This window comes from Rhincodon typus, chromosome 5 (genome assembly GCF_021869965.1).
Source record: "Rhincodon typus isolate 14 chromosome 5, sRhiTyp1.1, whole genome shotgun sequence".
In the NCBI taxonomy this organism is placed as follows: domain Eukaryota; kingdom Metazoa; phylum Chordata; class Chondrichthyes; order Orectolobiformes; family Rhincodontidae; genus Rhincodon; species Rhincodon typus.
The window spans coordinates 29991731-30010922 of NC_063336.1; the positions used below are offsets into that span (position 1 = coordinate 29991731).

Here is a 19192-nt window from a genome sequence, read left to right on the forward strand (position 1 = left end):
CCTTGTTGTCTCGGATTCTCCAGCATCTGCAGTTCCTACTATCTCTGTATTCATACAGTGTTTTGTACAATCAATCACTGAAGGTCTTAAAGTGCATTACAATCACAGAGTCATACAGCATGGAAACAGACCCTTCGGACCAATCAGTGCACACCAACCATGTTCCCAAACAAAACTAGTTCCATCTGCCTGCATTTCACCCATATCCCTGTAAACCTTTCCTATTCATGCACTTATTCAAATTTCTTTCAAACATTGTAACTGTACTTGCGTCCACCCATTCCTCTGGCAGTTCATTCCACACACAAACCATTCTTGCTGTAAAAAAAGTTGTCCCTCATGTCTTTTTTACATCTTTCTCCTCTCACCTTAAAAATATGCCACCTAGTTTTGAATTTCCCCACCTTAGGGAAAATATTTTTGTTATTCAACTTATCTATGCCCCTCATGATATTATAAACCTCCAGTGAAAAAGTTTCAGCCTATCTAGCCTATTTTTATAACTCAAACCCTCCACTCCTGGTAACATCCTGGTAAATCTTTGCTGAACCCTCTCTAGTTTAATAATATCCTTCTTATAACAGGGCGACCAGAACTGCACATAGTACTCCAGAAAAGCCCCTACCAACGCCCTGTATAACCTCAACATAACATCCCAATTCCTATGCTCAAAGGTCTGAGCAATGAAGCATGCTAATCACCTTCTTAACCACCCTGTCTACCTGTGATGCAAATTTCAGAGAATTATGTACCTAAACCCATAGGTCTTTCTGTTCTGCAATACTACCCAAGGTCCTGTCCCTCTTTGTGACTTCAAAACAAAGGATACCTTCTCAGTTCTGTCGTACAGTGTCTGCTGGGATCTTATGAAATGAATTAAAGAAATTTGTGATCATCACACTGACTAATAAAGTCAGGGAAAAGAACATTTTTCAACCTGCATTCTCTTCACCTTCATGAAATTTAACATTGAAAACAGTATTGAAGAAACAGAATACAGTACTCCTCACACAAATTTCACTGCTTTATTTCTACATTACCACAGTTCACGTATTTTAGTATTAAGAAGCTTTTCTTTTCTTTCCTCCCATTAGGAAGATTTGAAGATCCATTCAGTTTATTTTGCTCCATTATTCTAACCGATGTAAAGTTCAAATACTCAATGGACTGAATATATTCAAATTCAAGGAAGCACTTTTCAGAAGTGTAGTTATTGCTGTAATGTAGGAAATGCTGCAGCTAATGTCTGCACAGTGAAATTCCACAGACAGTAATGAGATAATTAGAAATATTAGAAATATGAAAAGTAGGAGCAGGATTAGCTCCAAAAACAGAAATTGTTGTTCTGAGGAAGAGTCACACAACATGAAACATTAAGTCTGATTTCTCTCCACAGATATTGCTGGACCTACTGAGCTTTTCCAGCAATTTCTACTTTTGTCTTTGATTTACAGCATCCGCAGTTCTTTCAGTTTTTAGCAGAATTAGGTCATTCAACACATCAAGCCTGCACCATCATTATGTTTTTTATTAATTTGGGGGATGTGGGTGTCACTGGCTGGGTCAATATTCATTGCTCATTCCCAGTTGCCGTTGAAAAGGTGGTGGTTCGCCACTTTCTTAAACCACAGCTTGAACTGTCCACGTACTTTAGGCACACCCACAACACCGTCAGGCAGCAAGTTCCAGGATTTTGTTCCAGCAACACTGAAGCTACTGCTATATATTTCTAAGGCAGGATGGTGAGTTGCTTGGAGGGGAAGCTACAGATGGTGTTGCCATATATCTGGTGCCCTTGTCCTTCTAGATGTTAGTGTTCATGCATTTTTAGGTGCTTTCTAAGGGGTCTTGGTGAATTTCTGCAGTGCATACGGCACTGAAGCAATTATGATCATAGATAATCCCTGATCGCAATATCATAATCCCATTCTCCTTATAACCAAAGATACCTTAAGTGTCCAGAAATATAACTATTTCTTTCTTAGAAATATTCACTGTCTTGGCTTCTATAGCCTTATGTGGTGGAGAATTCTGCAGGTTTACCACCAACTGAGCAAAGATGTTTCTTCTCCTGTCAGTAAATGGCTCACCCAGTATTCTGGGACTATGACTCCATGTTTGAGAGAACTCTAGCCAGCAGAAACATCATTGCTACGTCCAGTCTGTCCAGCCCTGTCAGAACTTTACAAGATTCAGCAAGATCCCTTCTCATTTTTCTAAACTCCAGTGAACACAGGCCTTGTTGACCCTATCTCTCCTCAAATTACAATCCTACCTTCCCAGGAATCAGTAAAGTGAACTTTTGCTGTGATCCCTCTACGGTACGTATATCCTTTACTAGATTTTCTTTTACAATCTTGTTCAAGAGATAAATTTTGACCAGGATATGGAGGTAACTTCCTGCTCTTGTTCAAAATGGTACCAAGGGATCGTGGTTTAACATCTTAGCTGACTCCAAGAGTGCAGCACTTCCCCAGTACTGTCGTGGATTGTCAGCCTATATTTTAGTGCTTAATTCTGGAGTGAAACTGCACTTGGGACTTTGTGACTCAGATGTGAGCATGCTATCAAGTGAGACCTGGCTAAGAAGAGAAAAAGGAACACATGTTTAAGTCATAAGCAAAAATAATACATTTGCCAGTTCAAGCAAGGAACAAACGGAAGTGATCTATGATAGGGAAGAGGCTAGGAATGATGTATGTTAAAAGGAATGAGATTGGTACAAGGCACAACAAGTTGATAATGAGCCAAACACAGAAACAAAAGATGGATGTGAAAGAGACGTTCATTAGTACAAAATTGTTTTTCATTATTCCGTTACACGCTATGAGACCAGGATCTTTCCAATCCATGAATTCCAGTTGTTTAAATTAAAAACCAAGTAAAACAAAAAAAAACATATAAAAAAAATGATGTCAGATATCTGCAAAAATCAAAATTCTCACTGGCCTGTCAACATTCAATGCCTTCCAATATGCAAGAGTAATTCACACTATCTCTGCCACTCAGTATACATTAGATTTAACTCTATATCGGTTTTGTTTCTTGTTCCAACTAGGGATATCTAGACTTAGGGCCTGGGATCTGAATTTATTCAGCTCAAGGAAACAAAGGTTTGGTTGCGATGATAGTTAGATTTGTAGCATATTGATTTATTCTTGGTAATCATATCTGTTATAAATGGGCCCACAGATCTGTGTGCATCCTGAATCGATCTTTGGGTCAGAATGGAGCACTATGGATGTAATAGACGTTTATACATGAATAACGCATTAACAAAGTGTTTGAAAATTAAAAACGATAGAAGTTCTTAATAGTAAATATACACCACTGAAATCTCCAAAAGTTGCTGAGATAAATGTAAGTGGTGATGAAATCTTTCTATACATTGTGCTGTGAAAATTCACGGAATAGAGAGTTCCAAGGAAATGCTATATTTGACTTCCAAAATATTAGTTACATTCAACACTGCCTGGAGATAAGTGTGGAAGTTTTTGCAATGTTTTCAATAGCTCACTTTCAATTCTATTAAATTCTAAATCAATTCAACAAAAGGCTGTGGAAGCCAAGCCTTTATGTAGCGGACAATTCCACTGGTTCACCACTGGAGAAAGATTAACCAGGAGCCCCAAAGGTATTAATCAGGTACTTAGAAGAAGAGAGGAGAGGCTCCATCCTGAAAAAGGTACAGGTTTTGAATGTCAGGACACAGGAAACATCAGGGGAGCCAAGAGTTGCATCTGAGAGCTGGAGTACGGCTCAAAAAAAAACCTCTGGCAGCTGTGGGAACTCAGAAGAAGTGGTGTTCACGATAGCTGAGAGAAAAAGGTGAAGAAAAACCACAAGTGGTATTTGATTTGTGCAGCAAAGAAACATTAGCGTTTGGAGAAATACAGTACCAGCTTGGTGAAGCTAGCTGTTGTTGAAAAAAGCAGTTGTGCTTTCGAGCGAGTGTCAGAGTGCAGATTCAAGAATGCAGAAGAGTATAATTCCAGGAAGGACCAGCTCTGAGCGGTCACTGAGGTAATCGGTGGGAGAAGGGTTTCTCAGCAGGTTTCAAAGTCAGATCTTTGAAAGAAAACAAATTGGAACTCCTCGTAGGTTTTAATATCAGGCTTGACCCATAGTGTCACTATATGAGGTGAAGGGCGTTGTTTTCAGAGAAATCCAGTGACGTCAGTCTTGACCACTTGGTGTGCTCTGTGAAGTGTATATCTGCTACCCATATTTGTTCAGGTTAATTCTAACCGGATGTTAGATTGTATTACTGTTCAAACTTTGTATAGTGAAGTTTATTGTTTGTTTAAAATCATCAAATTTGTGGCTTTACTTTTTTAGTAAGTACCTGGTATCTCACATTTTGTCCACTTTTAAAACAAGTTGCTGGTCCCTTGCACAATTGTAATGAATTTCTGTTTGGCATGGGATCATAGCAAAAAATATATAAATAGCCAATGGATGAATGACCACAATATTATGAATGCAATCTATTTGAAAGATTAGGAAGTGCAAAGACTGGCTGCCACGTGAGACCTACAAATAACTTGGCAGAGACTGTGTCATATCTTTTATTGAAATATAACTGGGGAGAAAATTTAAACTGGGACTAAGGTCTTATGCAATTTGATTTTAAATAATAAATGTTGAGAATAAGCAATTAGACAAGACAAAAGCTAAATTATGAAGACGAGCTTGATAGTCAAATACAGTAGATAAGAACATTCGATGCACAAAACATAGGATAAACATTGCAATAACAAAGCTGACTAATTTTACTATTTAACAACCCAAACAAAACACTGATACAGTATTCAGAAAGCAGAGAACCCAACATCTTTGTTCCAATACCTTATGGTATCCTTGAATAAGAGTTTCTTGCTCTTGAACTTCCTTTTCAATTAATTTGAGCTTTTCTTCAGTCACAGGATCCAATGGTCCACCAAATATCAATTTCTTTCTGTTTGTTTCCAGGCTGTGCAACTGTCAGAAAAAAAATTGCATCACTGAATTATTTTAAAAGTGAAACTCTTCTGTTGTACTGATAATAGATGGTGATGGAACTGGGATCAGAATTTAAGTATGTAAATTATGATTTTATATACAGCTTAGCAGCCATTGTGAAGGATAATGATTTTAGTTTCGAGAGCAATGCTAAATTAGATCACTTCAGCTGAGGAGTCTGGAAATGCACAGACAATATTTCCAATCACTACAAAAGATTATTGTGGCTACAGAGTCAGAGCACGGAAACAGACCTGTCGGTCCAACTCATCCACGCTGACCAGACGTCCCAACCTAACCTAGTCTCTTTGCCAGCATTTGGCCCATATTGCTCTAAACCCTTCCTATTCGTATACACATCCAGATGCCTTTTAAAAGTTGTAATTGTACCATTCCACCGGCAGTTTATTCAATACATGCACCACCCTCTGCATGAAAAACTTACTCCTCTGGTCCTTTTTAAATCTACCTTAAACCTATGCCCTCTAGTTTTGTACTTCCTCACCCTAGGAAAAAGATCTTGGCTATTCACCTTATCCATGGTCCTCATGATTTTATAAAAGTCTACAAGGCCATCCCCTCAGCCTCCGATGCTCCATGGAATAAAGTCCCAGTCTATTTAGCCTCTCCCCACAACTCAAACCCTCCAGTCCTGGCAACATCCAGGAAGCACAAATGTGCCATATTAGAGCCCAAATGACAATTTTAAATTGGTTGCCAATGTAATTATTTGCATCACGGGCAAACGCTTGCAAAACCCGTAACCCAGTGTCCAACTTTAGATGTGATTCTGTGGTTGAGCAACAGTTGTTAAATAAATCCTGAGTGAGTGAAGTGTGGAACTGCCAATTCTGCAAAGAGCAAGTCAATACTATATTTGTTTTAGATTTCCAGCACTTTAAAATTTTAAAATACTCTAATTAAATGGAATTGACCTGATAATTAAATTGCACAGTACTACAAATAACATGAAGTTCAAAACTTGTACCAGGTTAGGTCATAGCCAGTAATAAAGCAACTGCAGTTTTCTATCAATTTTGGCATTAATCAGATGTAATTTTACAATTAACTGAAGTTGGGGCTGTAGAAAATACAAGTGTTCTATAAATAATCTAAATCGTTCTGTCTACGAATATACAAACTGCCCAATTATGTAGAAAAACCCATCTGACCAACTGCAAAAACAGTAGCATAATTACTATACGATAATTTAGAAATCTGGCTATTTAAAAGGGTATCTCAATGACTCGTTTGTAGCAATGCTTAGCTTTTCTGAATTCCCAAATGACAACTAGTTATAGTAGCTTTGTAGTATTTAACACACCTTGACAAATAGTCTTCTGAGAATCTAGATACCACCACTTCAAATTTGATGGTTTTTATTCCTGAATTCTTATGAGAGAGATGTCAGGACAGTGTTTCTTTTTGGAGCCCTATTTATAATGACATTGGTTTAAAATAAGATATATGCTTTTATATAGCTTGATTATAATTTTAGACACAATAAATATACAAAGCCCTGTTCTTTGCAAACCAAAAGAACACGTACACACGCTGTACCTACTTCAACTCAAAATAGGTGACAGCCATTCTCTGGTTCATTTCTCAGCACAATGCCTTGACCAATCAGAGTCAACCTGCCTGGTTTAAAATTTAAACAAGTCCTGGCAGTAAACTGTAATTCATCATTAACTAGTTGCTTCTTCATTGCAGTGGCTCGACTAATCAGGGTCGACTTGCCAATGATTCAGCACACATCCCTCATACAATACTTCATATTGTATATACTGTCCTTTACTTTACTAATACTTGTGAGTTGTGCTAATGGGTACAAGACAAAAGTCTTTAATAAAATGTGTCTTTATTTCAGCAACGCAAAACTAAGTGCCTTAAAAGTAAAGATTTCTTTTTATTACAATGTCAATAACCTAGTCTTTTCTTCTTCACTAAAAGCAAGCAAATGAACAGATGTAATTTAAGGTAATCATTTTGTTATTACTTGCAAATTAACAGACTGAATCACACAAGCCGTATCAGTTAATTAGTTCTTGAAGTCATTGGTTCCAGAGAATTTTTTCCTAAATAATAGTAGCATTTATTACTAGTCGCTACAAATCTCCATGGCATATTCCACTCTTTTAATAGTTTGGTTCAAATTCTCATTTGAAGTACAGTGCCTATCACAATATAGTATTACCACAGCACTAAATTGGAGCATCAGCCAAATTTATGTATTTAGATCATGTATTGGACTTGAATTCAATGTTTTGATTTAGAGCTGGGAGTGCCATTAACTGAACCAAGCCAGCACAGAGAAATGGGAAAGGTGGAAAGCTAATTAAAGAAAAAGGAAACAAAGACTGTAATTTATTTTTGAAAATGACAGTACAAGGGGTTAGGTGAAATGTGAAACACCGGTCCCACAGCTGAGATAACAACTCACTGAATGGTCAGTCAATCAGCTCAATAACATCACGATATTGGTGAGCTGAGGCATTAGAAATTGTTGACCAATCAGCTTCTGGCTCCTAAAGTCCACTGCTAGAGGCCTACTTCTGGGGGATCTAGCAGTAAGAAACTACATATTTTAGTTCTTCTCACAGGTTGGGGGTCATCCCATTTCTCCCTTCTGTACCTTTGATTTCCTCGAATTTGGGACAATTGGAGGCCTTGAGTTCAATTTGGCAGGCAGACTGCCTTAGTGTCACAGTTGGGAAATTAGCCAGCCTTTTCTCCCAATGGGGAGGCAGGTAATAGGGAAGGTAGTGAGTTAAAGCAATCAATTGACCACTTAATTGCTGGCAAATCACACATGAAACTTTTCATTTGGTATTTAATTACTGAGGTGGTAAAAAGAGGGTGTTTTCTGTCTAGACAAATTTGCTCAATTATTTCCCCTTCTCACCATCTCCAGGGAAAGGAAAATTGTGCCTGTAAACTACAAAAGTAAAGCAGAAATTGACCGCTCCATCTGAGAAACAAATTACAGATTGCTTGCAACTAACTATATGCGAATGGTTAAACTATTCATGAGATGAATTAAAGTGAATATTTAGCAGCAGAAAATTGAATACAAGTTGCTGAAACATGTATTCACCCTAGGAGATGAGATTTCTAATTGAAGTGCATGGGTTATTCACAAAGAACAGAAAAGCAATGGGAGTAGTTTTAGATGGCAATAAAATGTTGAAAATTAAAGGAAAGTACATTACTATTCTAGGAAAAGAAGCAAATTAAATAATGAGAGTTCATGAATAGATTTGTAGTGAAAAAATTAACAATACGGCTTGCTACGAGTAAGGCATGAATGTTAACATTTGAATTACAGCACTTTCAAATCAATCCACCACAAACTAGGAAGTAATAGTGACTTAATGGAAGTGATGCACTAGAAGCAAATGAATGTGACACAATTTTGTTGTTTTAGTTTTAAATTCAATAGGGTTGATTTTATGAAAGTAAGTTGACATTAAGAGGGTTCATTCAATATGAGCAGTCACTGGAAATAGAAAGAGACACTCTCATGATTCTCTGTTTATAAAATGATTATATTAACTCATTATAACAAATGCAATACATGGAAACAGTAAGTCCACTTCAATGCACTCAAGTGGACATATTAATGCCCCATAAGCACTATATGTTAGTTCTTTCTTTTAATTAACCAGAATTATGGAGACCATGTTTTATTTCTCAGTATATGCTTCCATACACTGAACTACCATTAGATGTATTTGGTCCTTACATGCCAAAAGTTCTAGGAGCTATGATTTCTACAAGTGTAGATATAGTAATGCTGAGGTTATGTTACTAGACTAACATTCCAGAGTTCTTTGCTAATAAGTCAAAGAACATGAGTTCAAATCCTACCAAGGTAGTTGGAGGATTTAAAATTAGTTTGAAAATTCTGGAAATATTCAGCTGGTGACCACAAAGCTGGGGAAATATCATAACAATGCAAGATTTTTTAAATTGCATGTCCTTTAAGAATTGAAACCTGATGTTCTCACATGGTCTGACCTGTGATTTCAGTCCCACACATTAATATGGCCAATTCTGAATTGCCGCTACTGAAGTTTCTTGGACACTTTAAAAAGGCAAGCCATCAGCACCTCGTCAGAGGAAAAAAAAACTAGCAGCTGGTGATAAGCTGGTGAAGTTAACATTTCTCAAGCAAACATACAAATAAAAAGAGTATACAGATAGCATTCATTACAACTAGAGACCACAGCACAATTAGATTGAGATTATTGGATAATCTGAAGCAGGATATCTGATTTTAAAAGGCAGATTTTGAAGAAGTTAAAAATAATAACAAGAAATGGACGGTGTACGAAGTATCAAATTTGCAAAATGAATACCACATGTAGACAACGAAAGTGTTAGCTACACAAGTGATCACAAAAATAGAGAAAAAGGAAAGAAATTTGAAAAGAAACAACTGGGCACAGTTTAGGAATTTCCCAAAAACAGATGATAACAAGTTTCAGAAGTGGAAATTATGAAATTATGAAACATGAAATTAGCTGAAAACAGTAAATAACAGATATGCACAATTAAACAGTAATTGGACAGGAAATTTGAACTTTACAAAACGCAATAGAACTGGCTTGCTCAAATTCTCCTCAAATTTGGCTGTCAGAAATATGTCAACGTCATCTGCCATTCTGTCACACAGCACGGAAACAGGCCCTTCAGCCCAGACCTTCTGTGCCAACCAGGTTTCCTAAACTGAATTAGTCCCACTTTCCTCCGTTTGGCCCACATGCCTCCAAACCTTTCCTATCCATGTACCTGTCCAAGTATCTTTTAATTGTTGTAATTGTACCCACCTCTACCACTTCCTCTGTCAGCTCGCTCCACGTACGTAACACCCTGTGTGTGAAAAAGTTGCCCCTCAGGTTCCTTTTAAATCTTTTCCTTCTCACCTTAAACCTATACCCTCTAGTTTTGGAGTCCCCTATGCTGGGGAAAAGATCTTGGCTACTCACCCTATCTCTGCCAGGGGAAAAAGTCCCAGCCAACTCTGCCTCTCCTTTCAAACCTTCCAGCCTCAGCAAAATTCTTGTAAATCTTTTTTGCAACTTTTCCAGTTTAATAACATCCTTCCTATAGCAGGATGACCAGAATTGTATGCAGTACTCTGAAAGTGTCCTGACGAATGCCTTGTACAGCCATAACATGATGTCCCAACTCCAGTACCTAATGCTCTAACCGATGAAGGCGAGCATGCAAAATGCCTTCTTCACCACCCTGTCTACCTGTGTCGCCACTTTCAAGGAACTATGAACCTGCATCTCCAGGTCCCTTTATTCGTCAACACTCCCCAGGGCCCTATCATTAACTGTGTAAGTCCTGCTCTGGTTTATCTTACCAAAATGCAACACCTCACATTTATCTAAATTAACTCCATCTGCCATTCCTCAGCCCACTGCCCCAGTTGATCAAGTTCCTATTGTACTCTCAGATAGCCCTCTTCACTATCCACTATACCACCAATTTTGATGTCATCCACAGACTTATTAGCCATGCCTCCTATTTTCTCATCTGAATCATGTATATAAATGACGAACAGCAGTGGACCCAGCACTGATCCTCATGGTACACCACTGGTCACAGGCCTCCAGTCTGATCAACAACCATCTACCACCACCCTCTGCCTCCTACAATCAAGCCAATTTTGTATCCAACTGGCTAGCTGTTCCTGGGTCTCATGTGATCTAACCTTACTAATCAATCTACCATGCAGAACCTTGTCAAAGGCCTTGTTAAAGTCCATATAGACAATGTCTATCGTTCTGTCTTCATCTACCTTCTTGGTCATCTTTTTTGAAGGAACAAGTTTGTGAGACACACTTTCCACACACAAAGCCATGCTGACTATCCCTAATCAGTCCTTGCCTCTCCAAAGCATGTAAATCCTGACACTCAGAATCCTCTCCAACAATTTATCTACCACTAACGTTAGTTTCACTGGTTTGTGGTTCCCTGGCTTTTCCTTGCATCCTATCTTAAAAAATGGCACAACACTACCCATCTTCCAATCTTCCGGCACCTCACCCATAGCCATCAATGATACAAATATCTCTGCTAGGTGCCCTGCAATTTCTTCCCTAGCTTCCCATAGTGCCCTGGGATACATTATCAGGTCCCGGGGATTTATCTACCTTTGTGTTTTAACACCTCCAGCACCTCTTCTTCTTTAAGGTGGACCTAGTATTTTCATTCTCTGCAGCTCGCAGTCCACAGTGATATACAAGATGAGGTCCTCACCAATGAAATCACTAGGGACACCATTTCAATGAAGACTGGTGTTAACTGATGCGGTGTCATTGCACCAATTGTCCTTTTCACCTTCCTCACTGCAACTTTACACCTCACCATTAGCAAATTATCTAAAAACATAAGAACCAGGAGCAGGAATAGGCAATTCAGCTAATCTCTGCTATTTGATATGATCATGGCGGGCTGATCTCATCTCAGCCTCAACCTCACTTTCCTGCCTGCTCTCGAGAACCCTTCAACCCGTTACTAATTAAAAACTGTCTGTTAAATCCTTAAACTTACTCAATGTCCCAGGATCCACTACACTCTAGGATAGTGAATTCTACAGATTCATGACCCTTTGAGGGAAGTAATTTTTTCTCATCTCTGCTTTAAATTTGCTACCCCTAATCCTGAAACTACTACCTCTCATTCTAGATTGCCCCACGAGGAAACATCCTAGGTCTACTTTTTCAATCCCATTTAACATCTCATATACCTCAATTAGACCTCTTCTCATCCTTTTAAACTCCAGAGGGTATAGGCCTAAACTGTACAATCTCTCTTCATAACACAAAGCCCTCATCTCTGGAATCAATGTGGTAACATCCTCTGAACTGTCTGCAATACAACAACATCCCTCCTCAAGGGACCAAAATTGTATGCAATACTCCAGGTGCAGTACTAATGCCTTTTACAGTTGCAGCAACACTTCCTTTCTTTCACATGCTGTTAAGACTTAAATGTCAAAATTCCATTTACTTTCTTTATTACTTGCTTTACCTGCATGCTAGCTTTTATAATTCATGCAAAAGGATCTGGGTATCCCCATGCATCAAAGCATGAGGTTTCTCTCCATTTTGATATTGTTGCATTTCTATTTCTCCGACCAAATTCGATACCCTATACTTATCTACGTCAAACTTCATTTGCCAAATTTGGCCCGTTTACCTAATCTATCAATACCCATTTGTAAATTTATTTCTTCATTGTAGCTTACTTTACAACTATTTTAGGTGTCATCTGCAAATTTGACTATTGCACTTTCTACCTTTGCATCCAAGTCATTATATAATTTGTAAGTAGTTGGGTCTGAAGACGGAACCCTATGGCACCCCATAGTTACATCTTGCCAATCAGAAAAAGACCTATTTAGTTAGAACAGACATGAAACTGTTCAACTTATGCAGTCTTCAATCCAAAACCCAAATCACTTAAACTTCAACTTCAGTTATTCAGCACCAGGTGCAGATGATGTTTATGTGTAAAAATTAAAGGTCCTTTTCCAATCAGCTCATACGGCCCAATACTTTCCCATTGATTAAGATCAACAGAGAGATTCTGGAAAATGTGGACCACATGGGAGCTTCCTTTAGATGAAGGCAGACTTAGACAGTTTATTATTGTTTCCAATGCAACAGCTCAACTTTTGATAATCTCATGAACATAGTATTTGAGGACCAGGATCTCTCAACCAAGAATAAGATAATGGTTAATGGGCAGCAGTGGTCCCCTGGCTCCCAAAAATGTTTTGCAGATGTGGACAACCTACATCAGGCAACTCAAAGCACTGGAACAGTACCACCACATTGCCTTCACAAGATCCTCCAAATCCACTGGTAAAAAAGTTGGTCCAAAAGCAGAATTTTTTTCCAAACCAACATGCCCAGCATTGAGGCACAAAACCAATGCATCTTATATGGTTGACATCAGGCTCCAAAAGCCACTGCTTTACATGAATCTGGTCACAGCAGGTGACTCTCAAGATCACAGCAGAAATACTTTACATACATTTACAAACCATCTCTGAACAGATCAAATATCTTGGCCAATTCAGGGAAGTCCCTGGTTTGTGACTAACCAAAATGGAGTAGTTTCAGTTAGGAAAGCATTGAGCGCATTAGCAAATTGTACTTATGTTGACAAAGCACTGAGACCAAATGTGATACACCCAAAAATGTCGTGGGAAGAAAGTATGTTAGAATTGTACAGACACTGGCAAATAAAGTTTCAGTATTCCTTAGACTCAGGGGTTGTGCTGCAGGATTGGAGAATTGCAAACATTACACCCTTTTTCAAAAAAGAGGGCAAGGACAAAACAAGCAACTACAAAGCTTCAGTGGTGTGAAAACTTCTGAAGGAATAATTTGGAACATAATTAATAGTGACATGGACAAATGAGGGTTGATTAAGGGAGCTGGCATGGATTCATAAAGGAAAAATCAAGTTGAACGAATCGCTGGATTTTTTTGAAGATGTGAGAGGGTTGATCAGAGCAATTCTGTTGACATGGTGTACATAGGCTCCCAGGAGACATCTGATAGAGTGCTCCACAACAGACTCGTGAGAGAAGTTAATTACTTTTTTTGGCTGGGGTAAGTTTGTGGTGGAGGTCCACAGGGGACATTGTTAGAAGGCTTGCTTTACCTGATAATATATTGACTATAAAGGAGGGTATTGTAGAATTTGAAAGGGACATATGCAAGTTGGAGGAGTAGGTGGATAGGCAGCAGATTAAGTCCAATACAGAAATGTGTGACATTATATATTTTTGTAGCAAGAACACGGAAAGGCAGTATAAAATAAAGGATACACCTCAAAAAGGAGGTTAACATTAATGGAACTTTTGTGTATTGTACATGAGTCGTTAAAGAGAACAAGATAGTCTGATAGAATAATTGATAAAATGCACAGCATCTTGGGTTTCAATAATAAAAACTTAGAGTGCCAGAACAAGGAAGTTACACAATTTGCATAAGACAGTAGCTCAGCTCAAGTGGAGTGTGGCATCCAACTCTGGGCACCACACTTTAGGAAGATGTGAATGCATTGGCCAGAATACAGAAGAGGTCTTTGGAAATGGTTCCAGGGATAAGGAATTTGAATTATAAAAACAGATTAGAGAATACTGGAATGTTTTTGTTGGAAAAAAGAAAGCAGAAAGGAGATCTGACAGAAATACTCAAAAATTATACAAAAAAAAAGGTCTGGACAGAGTAAATAGAGGGAAATTATTCCCACTCATGAAAGGATCGAAAATCAGACAATTTTGATTTAATTAATGAGGAAAAGAAGCAAAAAAAAGTCTTACCAGCCATCTAAGAACCCATTGAAAGGTGTGCAAGCTAACCCCAATTTTGATGGATTGCTTAAAATATTAAGCCAATGAAATATGCAAAGTGGAGTTTTGGAGGCACATCAGTTGCGGCCCAATGGTTAGGGGTTCCTGGATCATGGAGTTTGCTGCTCGCCATTTTAAAGTCAAGGCAAAACATTGCTGCTGTCATGAGTTGCCTTCAGCACTTTAAAGCTTCAATGAACATTACTTGCTGGAGACAGGGCTTTGTTCCTAGTAAGAGTGAGCCTCGTCTCAGAAAGCCACCTGCCAGTGGTCACAGCAGTTCTACAAACTACAGTGCTTAGGACTAGGATTACAAATCAGTTTCAAGAGTCTAGGACTAGATAAAGGTGGTGGTTACAGTGCAGAGAGGGAGAGGGTGGCAGAGGGACAATTTGACTCAGTAAATTCATGAAAGCATTTCGGCCAATCGTCTGAGGTGGTTTGGGAAAATACATTAAAAGGTATGACTTGACATATACAATGCAGTGTCTTTAACGGAAACCTATTACATGTTTTACAGCAACTCTCTCTCTCTAAATTTTGAATGAATGTAATGTAAAATTAGCGAAAAAGTACATTTAAAGCAGATTCTCTGACTCAGTAACACAGAGGAAATAAATCTGCCGGACAGGGTAGTGGGGACACGAAATCAGCAAATGAATGCCACGAAAGGATAGCCAGGCTACTGGAGGATAAACTTTGAGGGGCTGAATTTTATTTTTCCTCATGATGAGTAAATAAAATAATTAAAACTGGGCCTTTAAAGTAATGTGGTTTAAGAACATAAACATAAAAGATTCAGTTTTAGGGTTATTTAAGGTAACACGGTGTACATTTGCACTGTCAAAATACTTTGCAAATGCTACTGGTATCCAATGGATCGATGTGAAGTCTTTGATGTTTTCCAAATGACCAAAATCCAAACTTGTCTGTTACATTATGCTCATATTAATTTTCTTAATTTAGTGGGTCACATGTACAGTAATTCAGAATCGAAAAACACAATAACAGTACAATTATCTCGAAACTCTAAATACCTTCATTTCTCCTGTATTACAAAATATCATTGATAAATTAGATCTAAATGAAACCATCAATGTACAATGCTACAACTTTATGCAATAGCAATCACACAGCTTCTTTTGCTCTTGTTCTAGCTTTGGAGAACCCTGTGGAGCATAAGTACCTTTGTCTGAAGAATGCAAATCTCTTCATTTAGTTGTGGAACTTTTTTCAGCTCTTCATCTTTACCAATAAGTTCCTTTTCTTTCATTGCCAATTTTTCTTTCAACTTCTCCACGAGGTTATGTTCTATGTTCCATTTCTCATGCGCTTCTTCCAGTTTTTGGAGCAGGGAAAGTTCTCTTGCTGTGTTACTGGGTTCTGTTGAACGCAGTCCCTGATCTTTTGATATTTCCTCAACAGCTCTTGTAACTAACTATCAAAATCAGAAATATCCTTAAGAGTCAGGGAGTTAATTTTGTTGGGTAATGTCAAATATAGCATCAAGGTGAATTATTTGTAATAATTTTTAAGTGAATTATATTTTGTTTTAAACACTGTTGTCGGAGTCTCAGGAATGGTTTTGATTATTTCTATGATTTTAGGTGTACATTTGTCAAGTGGGAACTTGCACTGAGTGGCTTGATGACTGTACATTTCTTTAAATACTTGAAGTTATTTCAAACTTTAAACAAAAGAAATACAAAATACAAAAATACTAGAAGAAATTATGAAATAAATATATTCCAGAATGTAGGTGGCAAGTGATAGATGACAAATACTGCATGTCACAATATTAAAGATGTAACTCAATAGTGTTGAGGAGCTTGTGAATGCATTAGGAATGGGTACGGATAGATAGGAATGAAGAATTGTCGCACTCTGGATGAGGAAGGGGATGGGAGATGTTCATTGGTTAAGAAATTCCCTTCCTTGAAAGGCAGTGGATAAAGAAGGTTTAAATATTTTTGAGTCGGAGGTAGAAAGATTCTTGATTACCAAGGGGAATGAAAGATTATCAGGGATATGCAGAAATGTAGAGTGGAGGTTAAAATCAGATCAGCCATGATTACTTGAACAGCAGAGCAGGCTCAAAAGGGCCAAGTGGCCTATTCTTGTCGCTTGTTCATATGTTCGCATGAAAGGTAGAAGAGCACTGTATTGGCATTGGCAATGTTTGATAGTTGTGATGTTGGGGGACATCTTGTGCAAAAGACGCTGATTTGCTCATATTGATACCAGCCCTAGAGCAGAAGGCAGGGTATGGGAAAATTCCCGATTTTGAACACCAGTTTGTGGTGAACTAACTGATCTGTTGATGAGGCTGCTATAAGCACTCGGTTCGTCCTCATCAATTTTCATTTTCTTTTACATTCAGGATTCAGAATCACAGAATTATAACAATGTGGAAGGAGGCCATTCGGCCTATCATGCCTGCACCTATTCTATTACTTAGTGCCAATCTCTGGCCTTTTCCCTCATTTCCTTGCAAATAATTATCCAATGCCCTCTTGAATGCCTCAATTGCCTCCATGACATTTTTTGGCAGTGAATTCCTACTCACTGTGTGAAAGTTGTTTTTCCTCACCCTTGCTTCATTTGCACATCAGTTGAAATCTGTCATGCTCTTTTTCTCTTTCAAGAGTGGGAACAGCTTCTCCCTAGCTGCTGCGTCCAGCCTGCTCATGATTTTGAAAACCTTTATTAAATCTCCTCCCAGCCGCCTTCTCTTTCAAAGGAGAACAGTCCCAACTTCTCTTTTATTCCTGGCTTTGTATTAACTGAAAATTATTCCAAAATTCAATCTTTAGTAAGGATCAATTATATTTTCCACAAACACCATTGGCTTCAAGGCTCTTTCATTGGTTTTAGTAGGTTTCAATCATTAAATGATGAATGAATAAATTTAAAAGGTGATAAAATCAAATTCAAAATGTTCAGCTCCTGCTAATATCCAAGTGTCTCTGACCCTGAATCCAGTGCTGCTTTAGCTCATTATTCAAGTCAAGTTTGAATTAAGTCTCATAATCCACAACCAGTCTTTTGGCACTAGAACAATACATGGTTCTATCTTCCCTTTCTACCACACCATCAGCACCTCCTCTCATTTTTCCTTGCTCTAAATTTCTTTGTAAATAATTTTTCCTATTTGGTTTTTCACTTTTCACAGTGGCAAGAACTTAGTCATTTCTTTAACCCAAGACTATTACATAGAGTTACTGTTGTTAAAATGTAGCAAATGAAACACTGAATACGTAAAACTGTTTTGAATTTTACCTGATCCTGTGTGTGGACACCAAGCAACTTTGCATGGTCTGTCTTACTGTTGATCTGGTGCTGATGATTTAGAGTAAATGACTGCACGGAGGTAAATAACGGACGTCCAAGGTCATTTTCATTAAATCTGTGCTTTGCTGGTCTGATTGTCTGTGTTGCATGTAATTGACCTGTTTGAGCAAGGATGAAAGGTAAACTTTAGCTGGTAGACAATGAAAAAGTCCTCCATTTTAACCAAAGTGTGTGGCTTAGATTAGTGTTACTAAAGGAGGATAAAAATCTTTGGCTGGCAGAGAAGTCTATAATATTCAACAAATTATTACAAAGTGATTACTATATTTCAATTAAAAATAATAAAACACTAAATTGACTGGTCCTATGTTTTTACGAGAAAACCTCCTGTGCAGCAGATCCTAAAATTTTTGCAACAAACATTGTAGGCAGTTAATGTTGCAAAATAATGTGCTATTAAAAGGGTCAAAATAAACAGATGACAAACAATATTTTATTCTCCACAGAAAATACTTAATTGAGCTTTCACAAGAACAAGAGCTTTGGCCACTTCATTTTGTTTTCTTTCTAAAAGAACTTAAAGTTGATCATTCTTGTTCCAAAAATTGTAAGAACTACGAACTGAAATGGAAGTTGGACTGCTATAACTGGAATACTAGGAAATGTTTTTTGCAATTTGGAAATCAAGCGTTGCCTATTGGTGAATTGTGCAATACATGTTGCTTTTTGGAAGCAGTAAGGGGACAATGCGAGTCTGAACCATATGGAGACTCTTTTGGTTAAAGGAGACTCCGCCGAGCAACAGCTCTCTGATTGGTTGAACTGCTGTTTAAAAAACAGTAAGTGCCATGAGCAGCAAAGACTGAAAAACCTCCAGAGCATACTGATAGAATTTATGCAAGAAAAGACCCAAGTTCATCTGATCAATCATTGAATCACCTTAAAACATATCATCATTGTTGCAAAAATCAAAAGGATTGTTGGAAAAATAACTTTCCACTTTGTGGTCTGGATTTTTGACCTTTGGAAATTTATTTACTTTGTTTGTATTCTTTTTTCAACCCACAGTACATGTGTTAAACCATTTGTCTTTTGTCGGTCTTAATCATGATTGCGTGTATCCACACTTGGGTTTTTGAAGTAGTTGAAATTGCACTAATTTGAAATCCTTTCTTCACTGTTCTTGTTAAAGGTATTATGACAAATAGTTTTATTTTTCTGTTCTTGAAGTAACTTGGTGTGAATTGCTTTTGTCCTGAGTAGCAGTTGGTTAGGCAACTTGATAACTTTTGTGATGACATAACTCCTCAGACAAAATATTACTCCACAAAACCCTTCAAAATTAAAAAAAAACAAACTTGGTCATTGGTACTTCTACATTGCCAAATCAAAATCCTGAAACTTACCAACAGCAATTCAGGGATACCTTTATGAGGCAGACTGCAGAAATTGAACAATCTTTTCAAGGCAAACCAAGGAAAAACACTACATGCTGGCTTACCATCAATACTCATC

At 37.8% G+C, this 19192-nt stretch overlaps 1 protein-coding gene across 6 annotated transcripts in view; it reads right to left on the reverse strand.

Annotated features, from left to right (window-relative positions):
- Window positions 1-4554: 4554 nt before the first annotated feature.
- The window catches only part of LOC109934507 (centrosomal protein of 162 kDa-like), a 59235-nt gene continuing 44597 nt past the window's right edge, over window positions 4555-19192 (reverse strand). For 3 of the 6 annotated variants that reach the window (XM_048597136.1, XM_048597137.1, XM_048597135.1), the window contains 3 exons: window positions 17666-17835; window positions 15573-15824; window positions 4557-4980 (listed from right to left, as the gene is read on the reverse strand). In XM_048597136.1, the coding sequence (XP_048453093.1) occupies window positions 4780-4980; window positions 15573-15824; window positions 17666-17835 (623 nt within the window). In that variant the 3' untranslated portion in view covers window positions 4557-4779. Of the gene's footprint in view, window positions 4981-15572; window positions 15825-17061; window positions 17170-17665; window positions 17836-19192 lie in introns of those variants that run through there. The other 3 variants (XM_048597134.1, XM_048597138.1, XM_048597139.1) reach the window with 3 other exon arrangements.